This window comes from Maylandia zebra, linkage group LG7, assembly GCF_041146795.1.
Source record: "Maylandia zebra isolate NMK-2024a linkage group LG7, Mzebra_GT3a, whole genome shotgun sequence".
NCBI classification, from domain to species: domain Eukaryota; kingdom Metazoa; phylum Chordata; class Actinopteri; order Cichliformes; family Cichlidae; genus Maylandia; species Maylandia zebra.
In genome coordinates, this window is record NC_135173.1 from 51,531,792 (window position 1) to 51,547,467 (window position 15,676).

Sequence of the window (15,676 nt, forward strand, 5' to 3'; positions counted from 1 at the left end):
TTCATTGCTCAAAGGTGACCCTGTACAACAGACTTAACAGCTTATACTGACAATTTTTTCACCTTTCCTAAATGCCACCCAGCGAATGGATGTCTCTTCTCGTGCCAGATCCGCAGTTTCAGCAGTCTCCCAATGTCTGGCATTTCAATCTACAATTATCCCCAAATGTAAAATAAGAATGGATAGTTTAGGAAAAAAGTTTCTTTGACAGACTTTATGATTATTGTGCTAAATGAACAATAGATGAAGCTGTTTTATTCACCTTATCAGGTGAACTCAAGACTTACCATGAATTTATCAACCTGGCCTTGTTCAAAACTGTCCGAGTTGTTTTCTAGTTTCATTTCATCAGACTTGCCCTTCTCTCCATAGATCTGCAGAAACACCTGGGCATCTGTCCCTGCCCCTTTTACATCTGAGGTCCAAATCCACAGCGACCATGGGTACTCTAAATGGAAACAGAGTAAGTGTGACACTAAAGTACATATAGAAGATTTATGTTTTGATGTTTTATTCACTGAGTAAAGCAGAATGAAGACACCCACTCATCTGTTTTTTCTGCCTGAGAGAGACCATCTCATACAGCTCCCTCTCAATCAGCCCATCTCCCTCATCCTCATCCAGCCACATCCCACACGGAAACGTCTGCTCTATCCCCGTGAACGGACAGTATATAACCACCTGGATGAGAAATGGTTGATGGATGTATGACACTTTGAGAAGTGATCTGTTCATACTTAAGAAAAAGAAAAAAAATACCTTTTCACAGTACCATCCAGCACCAACTGCGCCATTGTCGTGCCCGATGGTGACCCTGCTGAGTGGGCTCATCAGTTCACAGATCTCCACATTGAAGATGTCGATGAGACCGCGCTCAAAAGCCCCGCCTTCAAGGAAGACTTTGCCGCTGTTTTTTATGCCCTTAGCTCCATGCATCACCATGTGGATCTTAGAGTTGGTCCCCGCACCCCTCACGTTTCCAGTCATCACTTGGACATTGTACACAATTCCTAAGGAGCGACAGGAAAATGCACGACACATTTTTGGTCCAAAGTGTTAACACTGAAATTAACATTGGCATCATCATCATCACACCAGTAGTCTCTTCTAGCTCCTGATGTCCTCTTGACTCATTTAGTAGCTAAATGCTCCACTACATTGACTAAGCACCCAGTGTCACACCTGAGAAAAGAATGTGCAGTACATTTTTAGAGCTATAAACTCTATTGAAAAAAGCAGGTGAACCTGGTATATTTTACTGTTCATATAGGTCCACCACTAACAGTGTTCCCTTTAAAAGTTTCTCAGGAGTTTATGGTTTGTTTGTTTTTTTCTTTATACCTACAGTGGCATCAAATAGTAAGGTGAGTCAACTCTAAGGGTTCAGGACATAATGAAAACAATCTGGTCTTTAGCAAGTCTTAAATTTAGGCCAGCACAATCAAATGATCAACCAAACATGGCATATTACACAGTGTCATTACTTATTTTTTAAGGGGAAAAAAGCCAAAATGCAGTCCACCCTCACTCCTTCGATTAGGATTAGGAGGGTGATGAAATGCACTTGATTTATTGATCATTAGCTATTGTGATCACGTCTATAAAAGCAGAGGTTTAGTCAGTGTGCTGGTCAGGAACAGTGAGGGGTGTGTTAACACAAAGCCAAGGAGGAAAGACATTAGCAACGATCTTAAAGAATCAGTGGTTGCTGTTTAGCTGGGTATTTATGAATAATTTAAAGCCCATCATTCCACAGTGGGAAAGATTATTCACAAATAGAAAAGACAGTTGCCAGGTGGAAATTACGGTAAAAATCCCCTCTTGGTAAGACTGCTGTGCTCAGAGAAACAGCAGAAACCCAAGAGCTACATCACAGACTCTGCAGACCTCAGTTAGCATGTTAAATATTTAAGACTAAACAAGTATTGTTTGTTTGAAGAGGCTGTCAGGAGAAAGTATTTTCTCTCTAAAAAGAACATGACAGCGTAGCTAAGGTTTACAAAGTAGCATCTGAACAAACCACAAAACCTCTGGTACAATGTTCTCTCGAGACCAAAGTGAAGCTGTTTGGCCTTAATGCACAGAGGCACGTTTGGCAACAACCAAACACAGCAGATCAGCGCAAATGCCTCCTACCAACTGCCAAACACGGTGGTGGAAGGTTCATGATTTGTTTTTGCAGCTACAGGACCTGAACACTTTGTACTCATGGACTTGATTGCAAACTCATCTATACACCAAAGAATCCTATAGTCTCATGTGAAGCCATCTGTCTAAGAGCTAAAGCCTGGCTGAAACTGTGTCATGCAATAAGGGAAAGATTCCAAGCAGAACAGCAAATGTAAAACAGAATAGCTAAAAAGAAAAAACAAACTGGTAAGACCTGGTAAGGACTAGATCACTTTTTATTATGTCCTGATATGTAAAAAATGGACATAGTGTCTACTGTCTTTTTCTGCTCTTTTCTACAGCATGTCTTTTATCCTGTTTTCCTTCTCTCACCCCAACTGGTCGCAGCAGATGGCCGCCCCTCTGTATCTGGTTCTGCTGAGGGTTGCTTCCTGTTAAAAGAGTTTTTCCTTCCCACTGTTGCCAAAGTACTCGCTCATAGGGGGTCATATGATTGTGGGGTTTTTCTCTGTATGTATTATTGTAGGGTCTAGCTTACGATATAAAGCGCCTTGAGGCGACTGTCGTTGTGATGTGGAGCTGTGTAAATAAAATTGAATTGAATTGAATTTTTGCCATGACTGTTTACATGCTCTCCAATGTGAATGAATTTTCGTAGAATTTCAATATTTGACCTAAAAAACCTCTACATGGGAATAGAAATACTTGTCAGCATTTGCAGTTGTAACAGGGCTGTTAAAATTCTTCAATTTTAAAGATGTTACGAATTTGAAAAACTGGCCTTTTAGCCAACTGTCTCCAAAGACTTTGAGCTTTATACATTGGTCCAAAAAGTCCATTTATATTTTAATATTATCCACAGTAATTTTGCATCAATTTGAACTATTTGCAATTTCAGTTACCCTCGAAAAATTGGTTCCAACAGTTTTTTTCTCACCCATTGGCTGCGTGGCTCCAACCAACACATCTCTCTGTATTTTGCCATCACCTTCATCCAAGGCAAACCAGTTATACACCGGGAATTCGTACAATTCTTTGTTACCCATGTCATCTATTACCACCTACACAGGAACATTACACACTATCATCAGCGTTTTATATATATATATGTACACATCTGAGCAGATTGCGTATGCTGGTTTACATGCCTTATCCAGAAACCATCCAGCTGAAGAGCCTCTGTTGTTGTGACCTATAGTGATTTTCTTCAGCCTCCCGAGGTTTGGGGCCTCTATTGTAAACTTGTCCTCTGACCCACGTTCAAAGTTGTCTTTGTCACTGTCCAGTCTTCTCTCCCCTTTGATAATAAACACACAGTTTATAGCAAACACACACACACACAATAACCACGTATGTCATTGCAAAGCTTACCAGTGATCATGGTTTAATGTACCAAATGTTGAACACTTTCTGGCTTTAGTTTAATAACTGAAGATTTCACACAGTTACTTCTGTTTGTGTAACTGTACATTTACAGTATTATCTTTCTAATTTTATTACTTTGTACAGCTTTACATTTTTTTGTCAACCATATTAAAAAAAACCTTTGTTCCCACCCTACCTGTGTCACCGTTCTCTCCAAAAATATTCAGGAAGACATCAGCATCGGTTCCACTTCCCTTCATATCAGCAGTAAACACGCTCACTATATATTTATTCACTGCAGAACATGGGACATAAAACAAGTCAAGCAATCTGAAGGGTATGTAAGTAGCACATAGCAGTCTCTTCGACACTCAGATGGCTTCCATTTTAAATATTCATAACAGTGCGTGTCTGTTCATTACAGTTATATTGCTGTGACCACTCCCTCACCGCACAGCACCCTTGTGTCTTTACGTGAGCCTCAGGTTCACAGTGCTTTGCTTGATTGGCTACAGTCGCTTAAATGCTAGATCACGTTGCCACAGAGGACACATGGGCTGTACCTGAGGATTACACTCTAGTGGAATTCAATGACAGCCTGAAACTCTATCTAAAACACTAAGCTATCGAGCACTGGTTGTGTGCAACTGGCCAGACACATGGCTCTAACACATAAAAAACATCAGACGTAGTTCTCATTTAGAAAAATAAATATTTAAAATGATTGTCCACTTTGAGTGGTAGAGACCAGAGTGCTTTCTAGAGGCATTACATAATATTTGGCTTTTAGACATCTTATTACAAGAGTCAACCATTTCTAATCCCCGGGGTTTCTCTGACATGTGGAGAAGGTATTTAGGACTGTTATTTTGTTTTAACCTCTGTGAACATTTTGGTCTGCTTATTATTACAGGTTTGTCCCGGATTGACCTACATTTCGGGACGTCCATGGGGTTCATGCTGCCCAGCAGGTCCCTGACAAACAGGTTGTCGCCCTCCTCCCGACTCAGCCAGTTGTTGCAGGCAAAATAAAAGCGCAGATGGGGTCGGTTCATGTCAGTCACCACCACTCTATCCAAGAACCAGCTGGCACTCATCCCTGTGTTGTCGTGCTCGATCCTGAGGAAATCAGCAGATTCAGAGAGAGACACGAATGCAGCCTGGAGGTAATATCAGATGAGACCCTCACATCTCATTTGTTTTTTATTTTAAATGTCTGTTTGAATGTCTTCAGTGTTTAATACTATACAACAATGGTTGTTGTGTTTAAGTATTGCAGCTTACACTATCAGACACTGAAAATGAATACGATGGGGTAGAATAACAAAATGAATAATGCACTCCCATGTCAAATCTAGAAATCTACACTATGTAGATAAAAATACCAAGCCACCTACACATTACAACAACGGGAGCTGCTTATCCATAGAAACACATGGTGTGAAGCTCCTGGTGCACAATTTGTGTGCTGATGTTATTGCCACAGGAGGTTTAGAGCTCTGCTGTTATTGAACAACATTGGTAACTTTTAAGAACTAACCATCTCAGCATCTGGTCAGTGCTCTGTGTGTGGCTTATATAGTGAGTCACAAACAACAATGACAGGACAGGTTAAACGTTTTACACTTTTACTGCTGTTTATGTTCGGTTTGCTAACTCAAGATTGGTGGAGCTGCTCAGACTTTCCAAGTAGGAAATCTGAGTTGAAGGGGTGTCTCAAATTGAAACTATAACTGGGAACTTGGAAATGTCGACGTCTGACTTAACCTGGAATGCGGCATTAGTTAGTGACTTCCTTTGTCTCGGGATGCTTGATTAGTTTCAGCTGTGTCTTATTACCCTTATGGTTCCCATCTCCCCGATTATCTCTTCTGTGTATTTAAAGCCTCAGTTTGCTTGTGTTCCTTGTTGTGTTGTCCTATCGCCTGCTGTTCTACATCCAGCATGTTTCCTGGACTTATTATCTTTGTAGTTTGGGCTTGTCTTTGTTTTGTTTAGTTTTGTTTTTATCTGTAGATCTTTATTGGCCGAATAAACAGCTTACTTGTGTTGATCTTTGCCTCCCTGTGTATTTGCATTTGGGTCCCCACCTCAGCCCACTGCAATATATATGACAGCACTTTCATTACAGTAAGGATTAACACTGCCCTGGCAATGTCTACAACAGGAGAAGCTTTATTAAGTTCTAGTTTGGCCAAATAATCCCCGCACATAATCTCCTTACCATTTTAGCTTTTTCCAGAGTTTTGAACTGTATTGCTTTTTTCTACAGCAAATGTTGAATTATTCACATGCAATTTGAGTAGCCCTTAGAATTTTAAGTTCTTCTTAAAATGTCTTAAGCTGATTTGCCTTGACCTTGAAAAAAAAAAGCAAATAGGTGGACCTTGACTGAGGATCGTCTCCATAACAGGTAAGAAAACTGTGTCTGGCATGCTAGAAAAAGAAACAAAGTTTTAAATCAGAATGCAACATTATTCTTTTAGCAAATCCTGACAATTCAGCATGTTTAAATCTTGGGGCCTGTTTTCAGAGGTCATGTCTTGTGGCTGCGATGTAACTCTGTGTCTTTCTCTCTAGAGGAGACAAACTTCACACAGCAGATGGGGCTTAACCTTCTGTCACTGGATGAAATCCTTTGATGGCCCGCCGCACAGCGAGAAATGTTCCTGTGGGATCCTCTTAGTAAGCTGCTGTTATGCTGTGTGAGGAATGCTCAACTATGAAGCAGAAATTGTGATGTTGTCAGTGACCTGTAGTTGTGCATTCTGGGTATTTAATCCAGACACAGTAATGGGGTATTTAAAGCGTGCATACATGTGAGTTTTTATACGAGTTATCACAGTCGACTATTAGCGATACACTACCTCAGTTTCTTTAGAGGCCCCACGTTGTGTGTTTTGATTCGGAAAACATCCGTCTTATTCTTCTCAAATGCAGTCCGGCTTCTGGAAAATGTCAAAATGTGAATAATATCAGTACAATGCTCTGAATGTCCCAGTCTAGAGACCCAGAGACACGTGACCTAAACTCTGGAACAGTAAATCGTATCCCCCTTAATGACGCAGATTTAGGGTACCCTGGTTGTCTCGTGGCAGTGGTATAATCTGAAACCTTCACCTCTCCTGCTTCCTCCTCAAGTACATTTACCCCCTCCCGGAGTCGAACCAGGCCCATGAGCACACCAGACCCCCCTCTGCCCAACACCGTGAATCAGACACCCTCTTTTCCATTAACAGAGAATACCTGCCTTTGTGTCTGACCCATATCTCCATCTGTTCTCATCTTCCTGCAATATTCAGTGGACAGACAATGCCAAGGCTCACAAAATAAGGTGCACAGTGTCATCATACTGCAACAAACTGCCAAGATTGAAATACTGTACAACACACATGAATACATGCCCTCATTCTCAATGTCAAATCACCTGCAAGAGAATGAAGGGGAGAAACTGATTATCCGGTGGAGGGGTGGAGAAAACTCACAGCAAACTTTGGAATTCATGCAATTTGAACGTGTTTTATAATTACACTGAATTTCCAAAGAGTTGCATTTTTAATCTGCCTCACTGATCAGTGGGGCAAATATTCTCGGAGACATAGCAACCCTCCCTTACCTGTATCATGCTGTTAAAGTTTCCAGTGACGATAACACAATACAGGCAGGACCTAACTTATATTGGAGTAAGGTGAAACTCCTTACAATGCAGTTTGTTTAATATGTCACCAAAAGGGGCTCCTGAACATCTGTGTGTGTGTGTGTGTGCGTGTGTGCGTGTGTGCGTGTGTGTGTGTGTGTGTGTGTGTGTGTGCGTGTGTGTGTGTGTGTAGCTCATCGGCTGAGCAACACTACAATCACACAGCAGATAGACAGTAAATGCAAAGGATGTGGACACTGTCTGAAGTGGATGGGTGAGACCACCACAAGGTGTGGGTGACATGGTCCAGAGTGGCTGACAGTAACATGGTATATCTGTTACGCTTCACAGGTAATCCTATCTGTCAATCAATGTGTGCAGAGATAAAGGAAGCCTGCTGCTAAGATCCCCTGAGAGTCATTTGATCGTCCCCAGAAATGACATCGTGGTCTTCTTTCATTTATCTCTAAATGGAAATGAAGACCAGCCATGTCACATAGTTCCTCCTTACTCCAGATATCCTGTGTCCAACACTTAATGCACTGTATATAAGAGACATTCCCATTTACCAACAAACCTCTGCTCTGTTGTCTGACGTCAAAGAATTTACTGGTTAATATCTTTTTTAATGGCTGGTGTGCAAAGTCATTTTATCTTGCATCACTGGTTCTTTGGACATCAGGTTTTGATGTTAAACAGGAATTCTCTCACATACAGTGTTATATTGACAATACAAGCCAACACAAGGACAGGATCATAAGCATCATTTTACAGTTTGATTAAATAAAAAATACCTCTTTTCTGTGCTGAAGGAATGGAGAAGAATAGAAAAGATTAAAAAGTCAACAACTGACATTGAAAAGGTGCTAAACTGGCATAACAAACTGAAAAAGGACGTATTAAACATCATATGATGGTGAAACAGAGTAAGTCACTTAGATCTGATTTAAACAAACGAAAAAAAGCATATTCATCAAACGAATTCAAGAACACCACCAAAAGCCCTTTTAAACTCACTTGCTTGCCAGGTGGACCTTGGGCGTGACGCCAAAGTCTCCAAAAAGGGTAACAAATACATTTGCATCTGTCCCAGCTCCTTTAACATCACCAGTGACAGTAACTACCTCGTACACTGGAAGAGAGGGGAGAAGGGAGAAGAGAATAAAAGGGAAAATACAATCTGAAATACAGTCACAAATTACATTATATCTAATACAAAAACTTAATGAATAATCACTTGAACCAAAGGACGAACACAAAGTCACATCCTCAGTGTCCAATAATCTATAAACATTATGGAGCATTATGTTTCCTTCCATGCACAGTTGCCAGGGAATTCAATGAGGCGAAACTGCAACGAATCCATGTCTGGCATTATACATCAGCCAATCCTCTCTCACATTTCATCCGTCTGTAAAATCTACCTGAGGTGGTGACATTCACATCGTTTGCATGGAGGAGAAGAGAGGACGAATCAAACTAAGAAAAAAATCAAGTCGTGCAGAAAATAAATCCTAATGACTGCTGATCACTCGACTTCTACTCAAGAAACACCCTTTCAATTTGTGGGTTATTATGAAGTACGGGATAAGTGGTGGCAGCATTTAAGTTCCCTCTGTTTTACATTCATATTCATTAGCAGATCAAAATAACTATTTTCCTAAAAGTAATACTTTGGTTTAATCCATGAAAAAAGTTTTAGTGTTTTGGAGCTTTAGAGTAACAATCTAAACAAAAATCTGCTGTTTTAGAGAAGATTTCAAAAGGATGTTCATTCTGTTACAGACTATAAAAAGGTAACACTTTGGTCCAGCAACGTTAAAGTATCAAATGGATTTCTTCTGTTTCGATTTCATTTGAAAGTATTGGTCTTTGAGATGAAAGTCTATGACCCAGGGATGAAACAACCAGTATAAAGTATGCCATACATAGTGTGGGAATGAGAAGCACCACTAACCCTTTCTAATATGTGGGTAACATTTTGAAAAAGTTCCTAGCCTTATCATCTATTTTGTAAATGAGTGGCTCATTAAATGCAATAGATTTGGAGAAGTTTATATATAAGAGAGTCCTGTGAAAGTATACCCCCCATGATTTAATACCTCGTAGAACCACCATTAGCAGGTGAAGTCTTCATTTTCTATTTGGCTTTATCCATCTCCCTCCTAGCTGTGGAGGAATTTTATCACACTTTTCGTTACACAGTTGCTTCACTCCATTGATGTTTGTGGACATTTGTTTATGCTCAGCTTTCTTATGGTCCAGCATCTCAATCAGGTTGATGTCTGGACTTTAACTGAGCCATTGTAATACCTTAATTAGTTTCTTTTTCAGTCAGTCTGTTGGGCAAAGCTTTAGCTGTCCAATAGATGGCCTAATATTTGACTGTAGAATACTTTGATAAACAGAGGGGTTCACGGTTGACTCAAAGACTGCATGGTGCCAAGGTCCTACAGCTGCAGAACGAGCCCAAATGATCACCCCTCCACCACCATGCTTCACAGTTGGTTTGAGGTGTTTGTGCTTATATGCTGTGTTTGGTTTTTGCCATAAATGGTGCACAGCAAATCCAGCATGTCCAAATTAACACTGTCGGATTTGATTTCAACACTATTAAAGTGTCTATATGGGTCCACACCAGAGTGTTAATTTAACTCTTTTTGGAGAGTTGGTACGTTAACTCTGATTTAGTGTTAAACACCAAATCTGTCTGGAGTTGATAATTTAACACTTGGTGTTAAGAGTTTATATATTAGCTCTCAAAGAGTATTTTAGTTTAACTACGTAAGAGTTATCTTCTAATTCATTCTAAAAAGCGGGAATTTTACTGTTCTGAACTTCTAGAAATTTCTTTTGGAAATAAACATTTACTAAAAAGATGCAATGGTTTTTGAAAAACATTTATTCTGAACTGTGCACCACAATTTCAAAACATTTTCTGAAAGATGTAACAGTATACATGTTCTCACTTTCATTAGAATTTTGTTTATCAAAAGGTCTGACATGGTAAATGCAAATAACAGCATTCTCATCACTTATTTCTTCAATACAATATGCATGTCCTTCATTCATCACTTTGTGGAACTTCAACGCACTTCTGCTCTCCCCCATATTCCATCTTCACAAGCATATCCTGTGTGGAGATTGAATAAAAATTAGTTGACACCAATTAATGGCACAAATAATCCAGTAAACAATTGCAGCACAGTAAAAAAAAAAAAAAGGAATCCTCTTTGAGCCATTACTTGTGTAAAGTATTTTCCCAAAAGACAAGGACACAGGCAACAGGTAATACTGAACTAAATGTAAAACCTCAACCTTTTTCATTTTTACCTAAACCGTGTGCACAAAACTCTGGAGGGATCTATGCTAACGTAGAACCCAGTCAGGACGTCAGCTACTGCTGTTTGCTCGTTTTTTTTTATGGGCGATCGTTTTCAGGCTTCAAGTAGCACCATTATACCAACATTTCACATTCTAGACATTGTTTTAGGTGTATTTGACCAAAAGTTTGACTGAAAATTCACATGCAAGCTTTTTTTCAAGGCTGTGGTATTTGCCCGCAAACAATACCTTTCAGCTAGCTAAAACAGAATATTATGCTATCACCGAGCAACATGGCTAATGCCTTTCACACAGCTTTGTCTCAACTCCAAAGAGCCACAGAAGTAAAAGCTAATAACAATTGAAACAATCTTTGAAAAAATGACTTACCAAGCATGGCAAACAACTCAAATATGTAGAGCAAAATGTTCTGAAACGGCTTCACTTCAGCTTCGATTGGAGCCATGCTGGGGGCGGAGTCTGTGAATTTACTCTGTTGGTGTCATAGCCCCTCTAGGAGTTCAGAGTTAAGAGGTCAAGAGTTAATGTTTCCATTGTAACACCTCCAGATTTGACAGAGAAACACTCATTTTTAACACTCGATTTTAACTACTATCATTTTACACCTCAGAGTTACATTAAAAGAATGTGACTCTGCTTAGAGTAAAATTAACTCTACTTTTGCAAGAAGACTATTAACACCAAAACATTTAACACTTTTGAATTTGCTGTGTGCGATTAATTATGACCACTTTGGTCTCCAAAGGACATTGTTACAGAAGTTCTTTGGTTCGTTCAGATGCAACGCTGCAAAACCTAAGCTGTGCTGCCATGTTGGTTAGACGGAAGAATCTTTCTCCTGGCAAACCTTCCAAACAAGCCATACATGTTCAGTCTTTTTGTACTTGAGCTGTCATGAAATTTAACATTTACATTTAAACCGTGACCTGCAGAGTCTGGAATGATAGCATTATGTTAGCACACAACACACCTACATGCTCCAGACCAGCAAAATGCAAAAATGTCTGCGTTTATAGAGGTACTCAGACTACATACATATGAGATAGTAAAGTGACTGGTTCTTAACTCTTTTCTACATGTTTATATGACAGGCCTAATTCACCCAAGCACTTTGTTATGCTTTGTATCTAACATTCACACTCTTACGGATGATTATTACGTTGCCCCTACTGAGGCATCCAGGGATAAAATGAGATGACCTGTCCTATCTCCTGAGCTACAGCTGGAGTTGGTGGATAAGGAGCTGTTTCGAGAATGTCCTGCTGCCTCTGCAGGGTACCTACTGTCTCTTTCCTTTGCACCAAAGCAGATAAAATAAATTCACAATGGTTAGTGCTTTCTAACTGGTTGGACTGATATCCCTGAAATTAAGTGGCTTTGTGTTATCGAGCGTTCCCTTCATTTTTAGTATATAGGACTACAAAACTAGACTAAAGTGAATCTGACATATATGCTGCAGGGTGTCCACTGTTCTAGGTAAATGTTAAAAAAGCCAGTTTGAGGTGTCATATGAAATAAAACTAAATACTAAGGATAAATGCATAAGAAGGCTAGACAGCAAGAGAATATCTTAAACCTTCTAGAAGATGGAGAGAGGAAATGTACAGATCTGATAAAGGAGCAATTTGATCAAAGTCAATCTGATACCTAATTAACAGTGAGGCGAGCTATTAAACCCAGCTTAAGGAGAAAGAGAGACACCTGATAAAATCAGATAGACAGTGGCCTGGTAAAACTCAACCATGATAATCTCCTTGGAGTGTCAAAAACCTGAGTGGGTCAGTTAGGTAACAAAGATGTTCTCACTGTAGAGGTGTATCACAGCTACAAATACTTAATGTTCCTTTTATAATCTGCAAGATGATCAAGAGCTTCAAGTAAATCATTAACTATATAAAGTCAGTTTTATGGAGGTGTTTATGTGGAAACACATAAATAATGTAATTGAATGTAATAGACAAATTATGATGTTGCAGTGTTGCATGTCTTGTAAGCTCTTGCAAACACGTTCAGAAATGTAAAAAAACAAAAAAACAAAAACTGAAACAAAGCAAAACTTCTTTTGGGGCAAAAGTACTAAATCTGTGCCTTTCCCAAGGTTGTTTGAATATATATCCAGCAAGATATATATGGAAAAAGTGCTTGTGCATGTGTATGTGTGTTTGTGTGTTTGTGTCTGGAGCACTGAAGCACAGTAAAAAAGCATTATATAAGAGCCAGTCCATTTACCATTTAGGAGTCTGCTCAATTCTTCATTCTGCAAATAGCTTCCACTGTAAAAAGTTCACAAGAAGGACAAGAAGGAATAAAGGGGCTTTTGAGCTTGACCTTTTGAACTATGACGCCATCTAATTAATTTCTCTCACTGGATGCACACAAAGAACATTGTGTTAGGATATTCATGATGACTGATAAACTGCGATAAATATTCTAGTAAGCATGTTTTATATTGGGTTATTTCATCAGCAGTACTCGTGAAAAGGCATTTTTAACCTAATCCTACTAACTGCATGTCTTTGGACAGCAGAAGGAAGCTGGAGTACCCATGCAAACATTGGAAGAACATGCAAACTTCACACAGAAAAGCTCCAGCCAGATTATGAATTTGAACCCTGGACCACTTTACCCTGAGGCACGCTACCCGCCTGGTTTTTGTTTTTAGCTAAACTGACAGAAATTTCTTTATCATCATCTTGTCCCCAACTGGTAACAGCAGATGGCCACCCCTCCCTGAGCCTGGTTCTCCTGGAGGTTTCTTCCTGTTAAGATGGAGTTTTTCCTTTCCACTGTCACCAAACACTTGCTCATAGGCGGTAAACTGATTGTTGGGGTTTTCTCTGTATTATTGTAGCGTTTCTACCTTACAATATAAATCAGCTTGAGGCGACTATGCTATGATATTATGGTATTGGGTTTTTTTTTTCAGAATAAACAATCAAAACAATTTAAGTAGGAAACAATTCCAACATTCTGTCAAAAAGTCAATGATTTGCATGTCAAAAACCTGACTTGCAAGCTTAAATTGAATTCCATATCTGAAATCAGTGTAAAAAAATAAGTCTAGTCTAATCAGAGGATGCTTAAAATATGTTACATGACAAGAAAATCTTATGCTATTAACATTATTAACAAAAAACACACAAAATAGTCCTGCAGAGTTGATTAACATCTTTCTGAGGGCCTCTGATCTGCTTTAAGAAAGCTCCTTTGACTCGCAGGCCTGATTCTGGCCCCGGCTGTGCTCCCAGCCCCTGCGACTGGGATGGCACCCAGCACCTGTCTGCCCCCGAGCCACTGTTTGGCGTCATTCATGTAGAACATAACTGAGCTTTCACCCAGAACAATAACAGAGGGATTCCCCGGAGCGCTCCAGCTCAGTGCTGACAGAACTGGAGTCAAGGTTTGAGCAGCTGATACACTCCAACATATTGACTCAGATTTTTTATTTTAAAAGCAACATGTGAGGTTTCTCCATCTGCTCTGCAATCAGATGCTCTTACCTTTCTTTTTGAAGTATTCATCTTCATATCCATCGGATGAGTCTGTGTGGTAGTTCAGCAGTTCATTCTGGTAGATTTCAGAGTAGTCCACCTGTTTGCTTTTGGACTTTTTCCCCTTCTTCTTTTTATCTTCATCACTGTCTGCTGATCCCTTTTTTGCCTTCTTTTTCTTCTTTTTCTTTGTTTCCTCCTCCTCTTCCTGCTCCTCAATTAAAGGCTCCTCATCATCGTCATTGTGAGACTTTTTCTTTTTCTTGCCATCTTTGGACTTTTTATCTTTGGAACCCATCTCCGCGTCCCCCTCCGGGTTCTCTGCAGAAGATTTCTTGTGCTTTTTCTTCTTTTCCTCCTTCACTCCCTCGGTCACTTCTTCTTTGAGTTTCTGTGATTTCTTCTTTTTGGTATTGGTTGAGGGATCATTGTTGTTCTGCTCACCCTCATCATCTTTGCCTTCAATCACAGCCTCAGCATCCTCGTCCTCATCTGCTTTCTTTTTCTTCTTTTTCTCTCGTCCCTTTCCCCCCTCTTTTTTAGCTTTCACGTTCTCTGAAAGCTCCTGATTCTCAGTGCTCTCGGAGCTCTTGTGTTTCTTCTGACTCTTCCCCCTTTTAGTGGTGTCCCCTCGGGTCAAACCGTTGCTCCTCTCCTTTAACTTTGGCTCAGTTTCCTCCACTTCGTCATCAACCTCTTCAGTTTCTCCTGAAGCTGTGGATTTTTTCTGTTTGGACGGCATCTTTTATTCATTCACTTCCCTGACCCTTAGTTTCGTAAGAGCTGCGTAGAGTTTCTAATGGTGTAAGACAATTCATTTGACCCTTGGCTGCAGAGATGCTCTGGGATCGTGGGGTCGGAGCAGCCACTGAGGACACACAGATGGAGGGATGACTGCCTGGACGTCTCCTACCTGGCCACACAACCTGCAGACACACACACTCACACACACACAAACACACCATGCATACACACACATCACTCATGAAAAATTAGTGTCACTTCAGCACTCACATGACCCACAGGAGAAAGCCCTGTGAAAAAGGAGCCTTGCACAGACAACTTATCCTCTCTGCCACGGCACCCTGTATTATTCATGGTGTCAGGATCGCTTTACGGGCCGGGGGTGTCTCGCTTTTACCTGCAGTCACACTCATACAGACAGGACCACAGACACGCATGTACACATCCACACACACCCCTACACACAGACACACACACACACACACACAACTTTACAATTACTTCTCTTTGTTTATTGTTGCATCGAGTGTGTCTAATTCACATTCACAGGGTAAAAGCAACTTATAATTCTAAGTAAAACTCAGACAGCATTGATTTATTTTACTCAGTGCAACTTATAATGAACTCTAACAAAGGTAAGAGCAGCACGTTTTAGGAAATATGCTGCTTGTGAAAAGGCTATTGCTAGCCTGTCTCAATCAGGAAAAAAAAGTACTGGCTCTGGCTGGTGTCTAGAAAAAATATATATATTTTTACAGTTTCTTCTTTATTTACAGACGAATCAAACACCATAAACAGCATATATAGTTATTTAAAAATAATCAAATCAGTTAAAAAATTAAAATCACTCTGATGTAATTTACAAATTGAAGTAAATGAGAACGTTTCTAGTTTTTGGACATTATTCATGATGCAAGTCAAAACCAAATAAATATATACATATTTAATACCCCAAATAATACAG

General features: G+C 39.9%; 1 protein-coding gene and 1 long non-coding RNA gene across 2 annotated transcripts in view; both read right to left on the bottom strand.

The window, feature by feature from the left end:
- loxhd1a (lipoxygenase homology PLAT domains 1a) overlaps positions 1 to 15,485 on the bottom strand; it is a 37,021-nt gene extending 21,536 nt beyond the window's left edge. Inside the window, exons 1-11 of the mRNA XM_014413513.4 lie at positions 13,978 to 15,485; positions 8,150 to 8,264; positions 6,363 to 6,443; positions 4,430 to 4,614; positions 3,692 to 3,790; positions 3,279 to 3,427; positions 3,068 to 3,191; positions 760 to 1,010; positions 546 to 681; positions 288 to 448; positions 63 to 149 (exon numbers count right to left, since the gene is read on the bottom strand). Coding sequence (XP_014268999.2) covers positions 63 to 149; positions 288 to 448; positions 546 to 681; positions 760 to 1,010; positions 3,068 to 3,191; positions 3,279 to 3,427; positions 3,692 to 3,790; positions 4,430 to 4,614; positions 6,363 to 6,443; positions 8,150 to 8,264; positions 13,978 to 14,710 — 2,121 coding nt within the window. The 5' untranslated portion in view covers positions 14,711 to 15,485. The remainder of the gene's footprint in view (positions 1 to 62; positions 150 to 287; positions 449 to 545; positions 682 to 759; positions 1,011 to 3,067; positions 3,192 to 3,278; positions 3,428 to 3,691; positions 3,791 to 4,429; positions 4,615 to 6,362; positions 6,444 to 8,149; positions 8,265 to 13,977) is intronic.
- LOC143419531 (uncharacterized) lies at positions 10,017 to 13,639 on the bottom strand. Its single transcript, XR_013099527.1, has 2 exons — positions 10,847 to 13,639; positions 10,017 to 10,265 (listed from the first exon to the last, which is right to left on the bottom strand). It is a non-coding gene; the product is annotated as an uncharacterized LOC143419531 (long non-coding RNA).
- Positions 15,486 to 15,676: the final 191 nt, after the last annotated feature.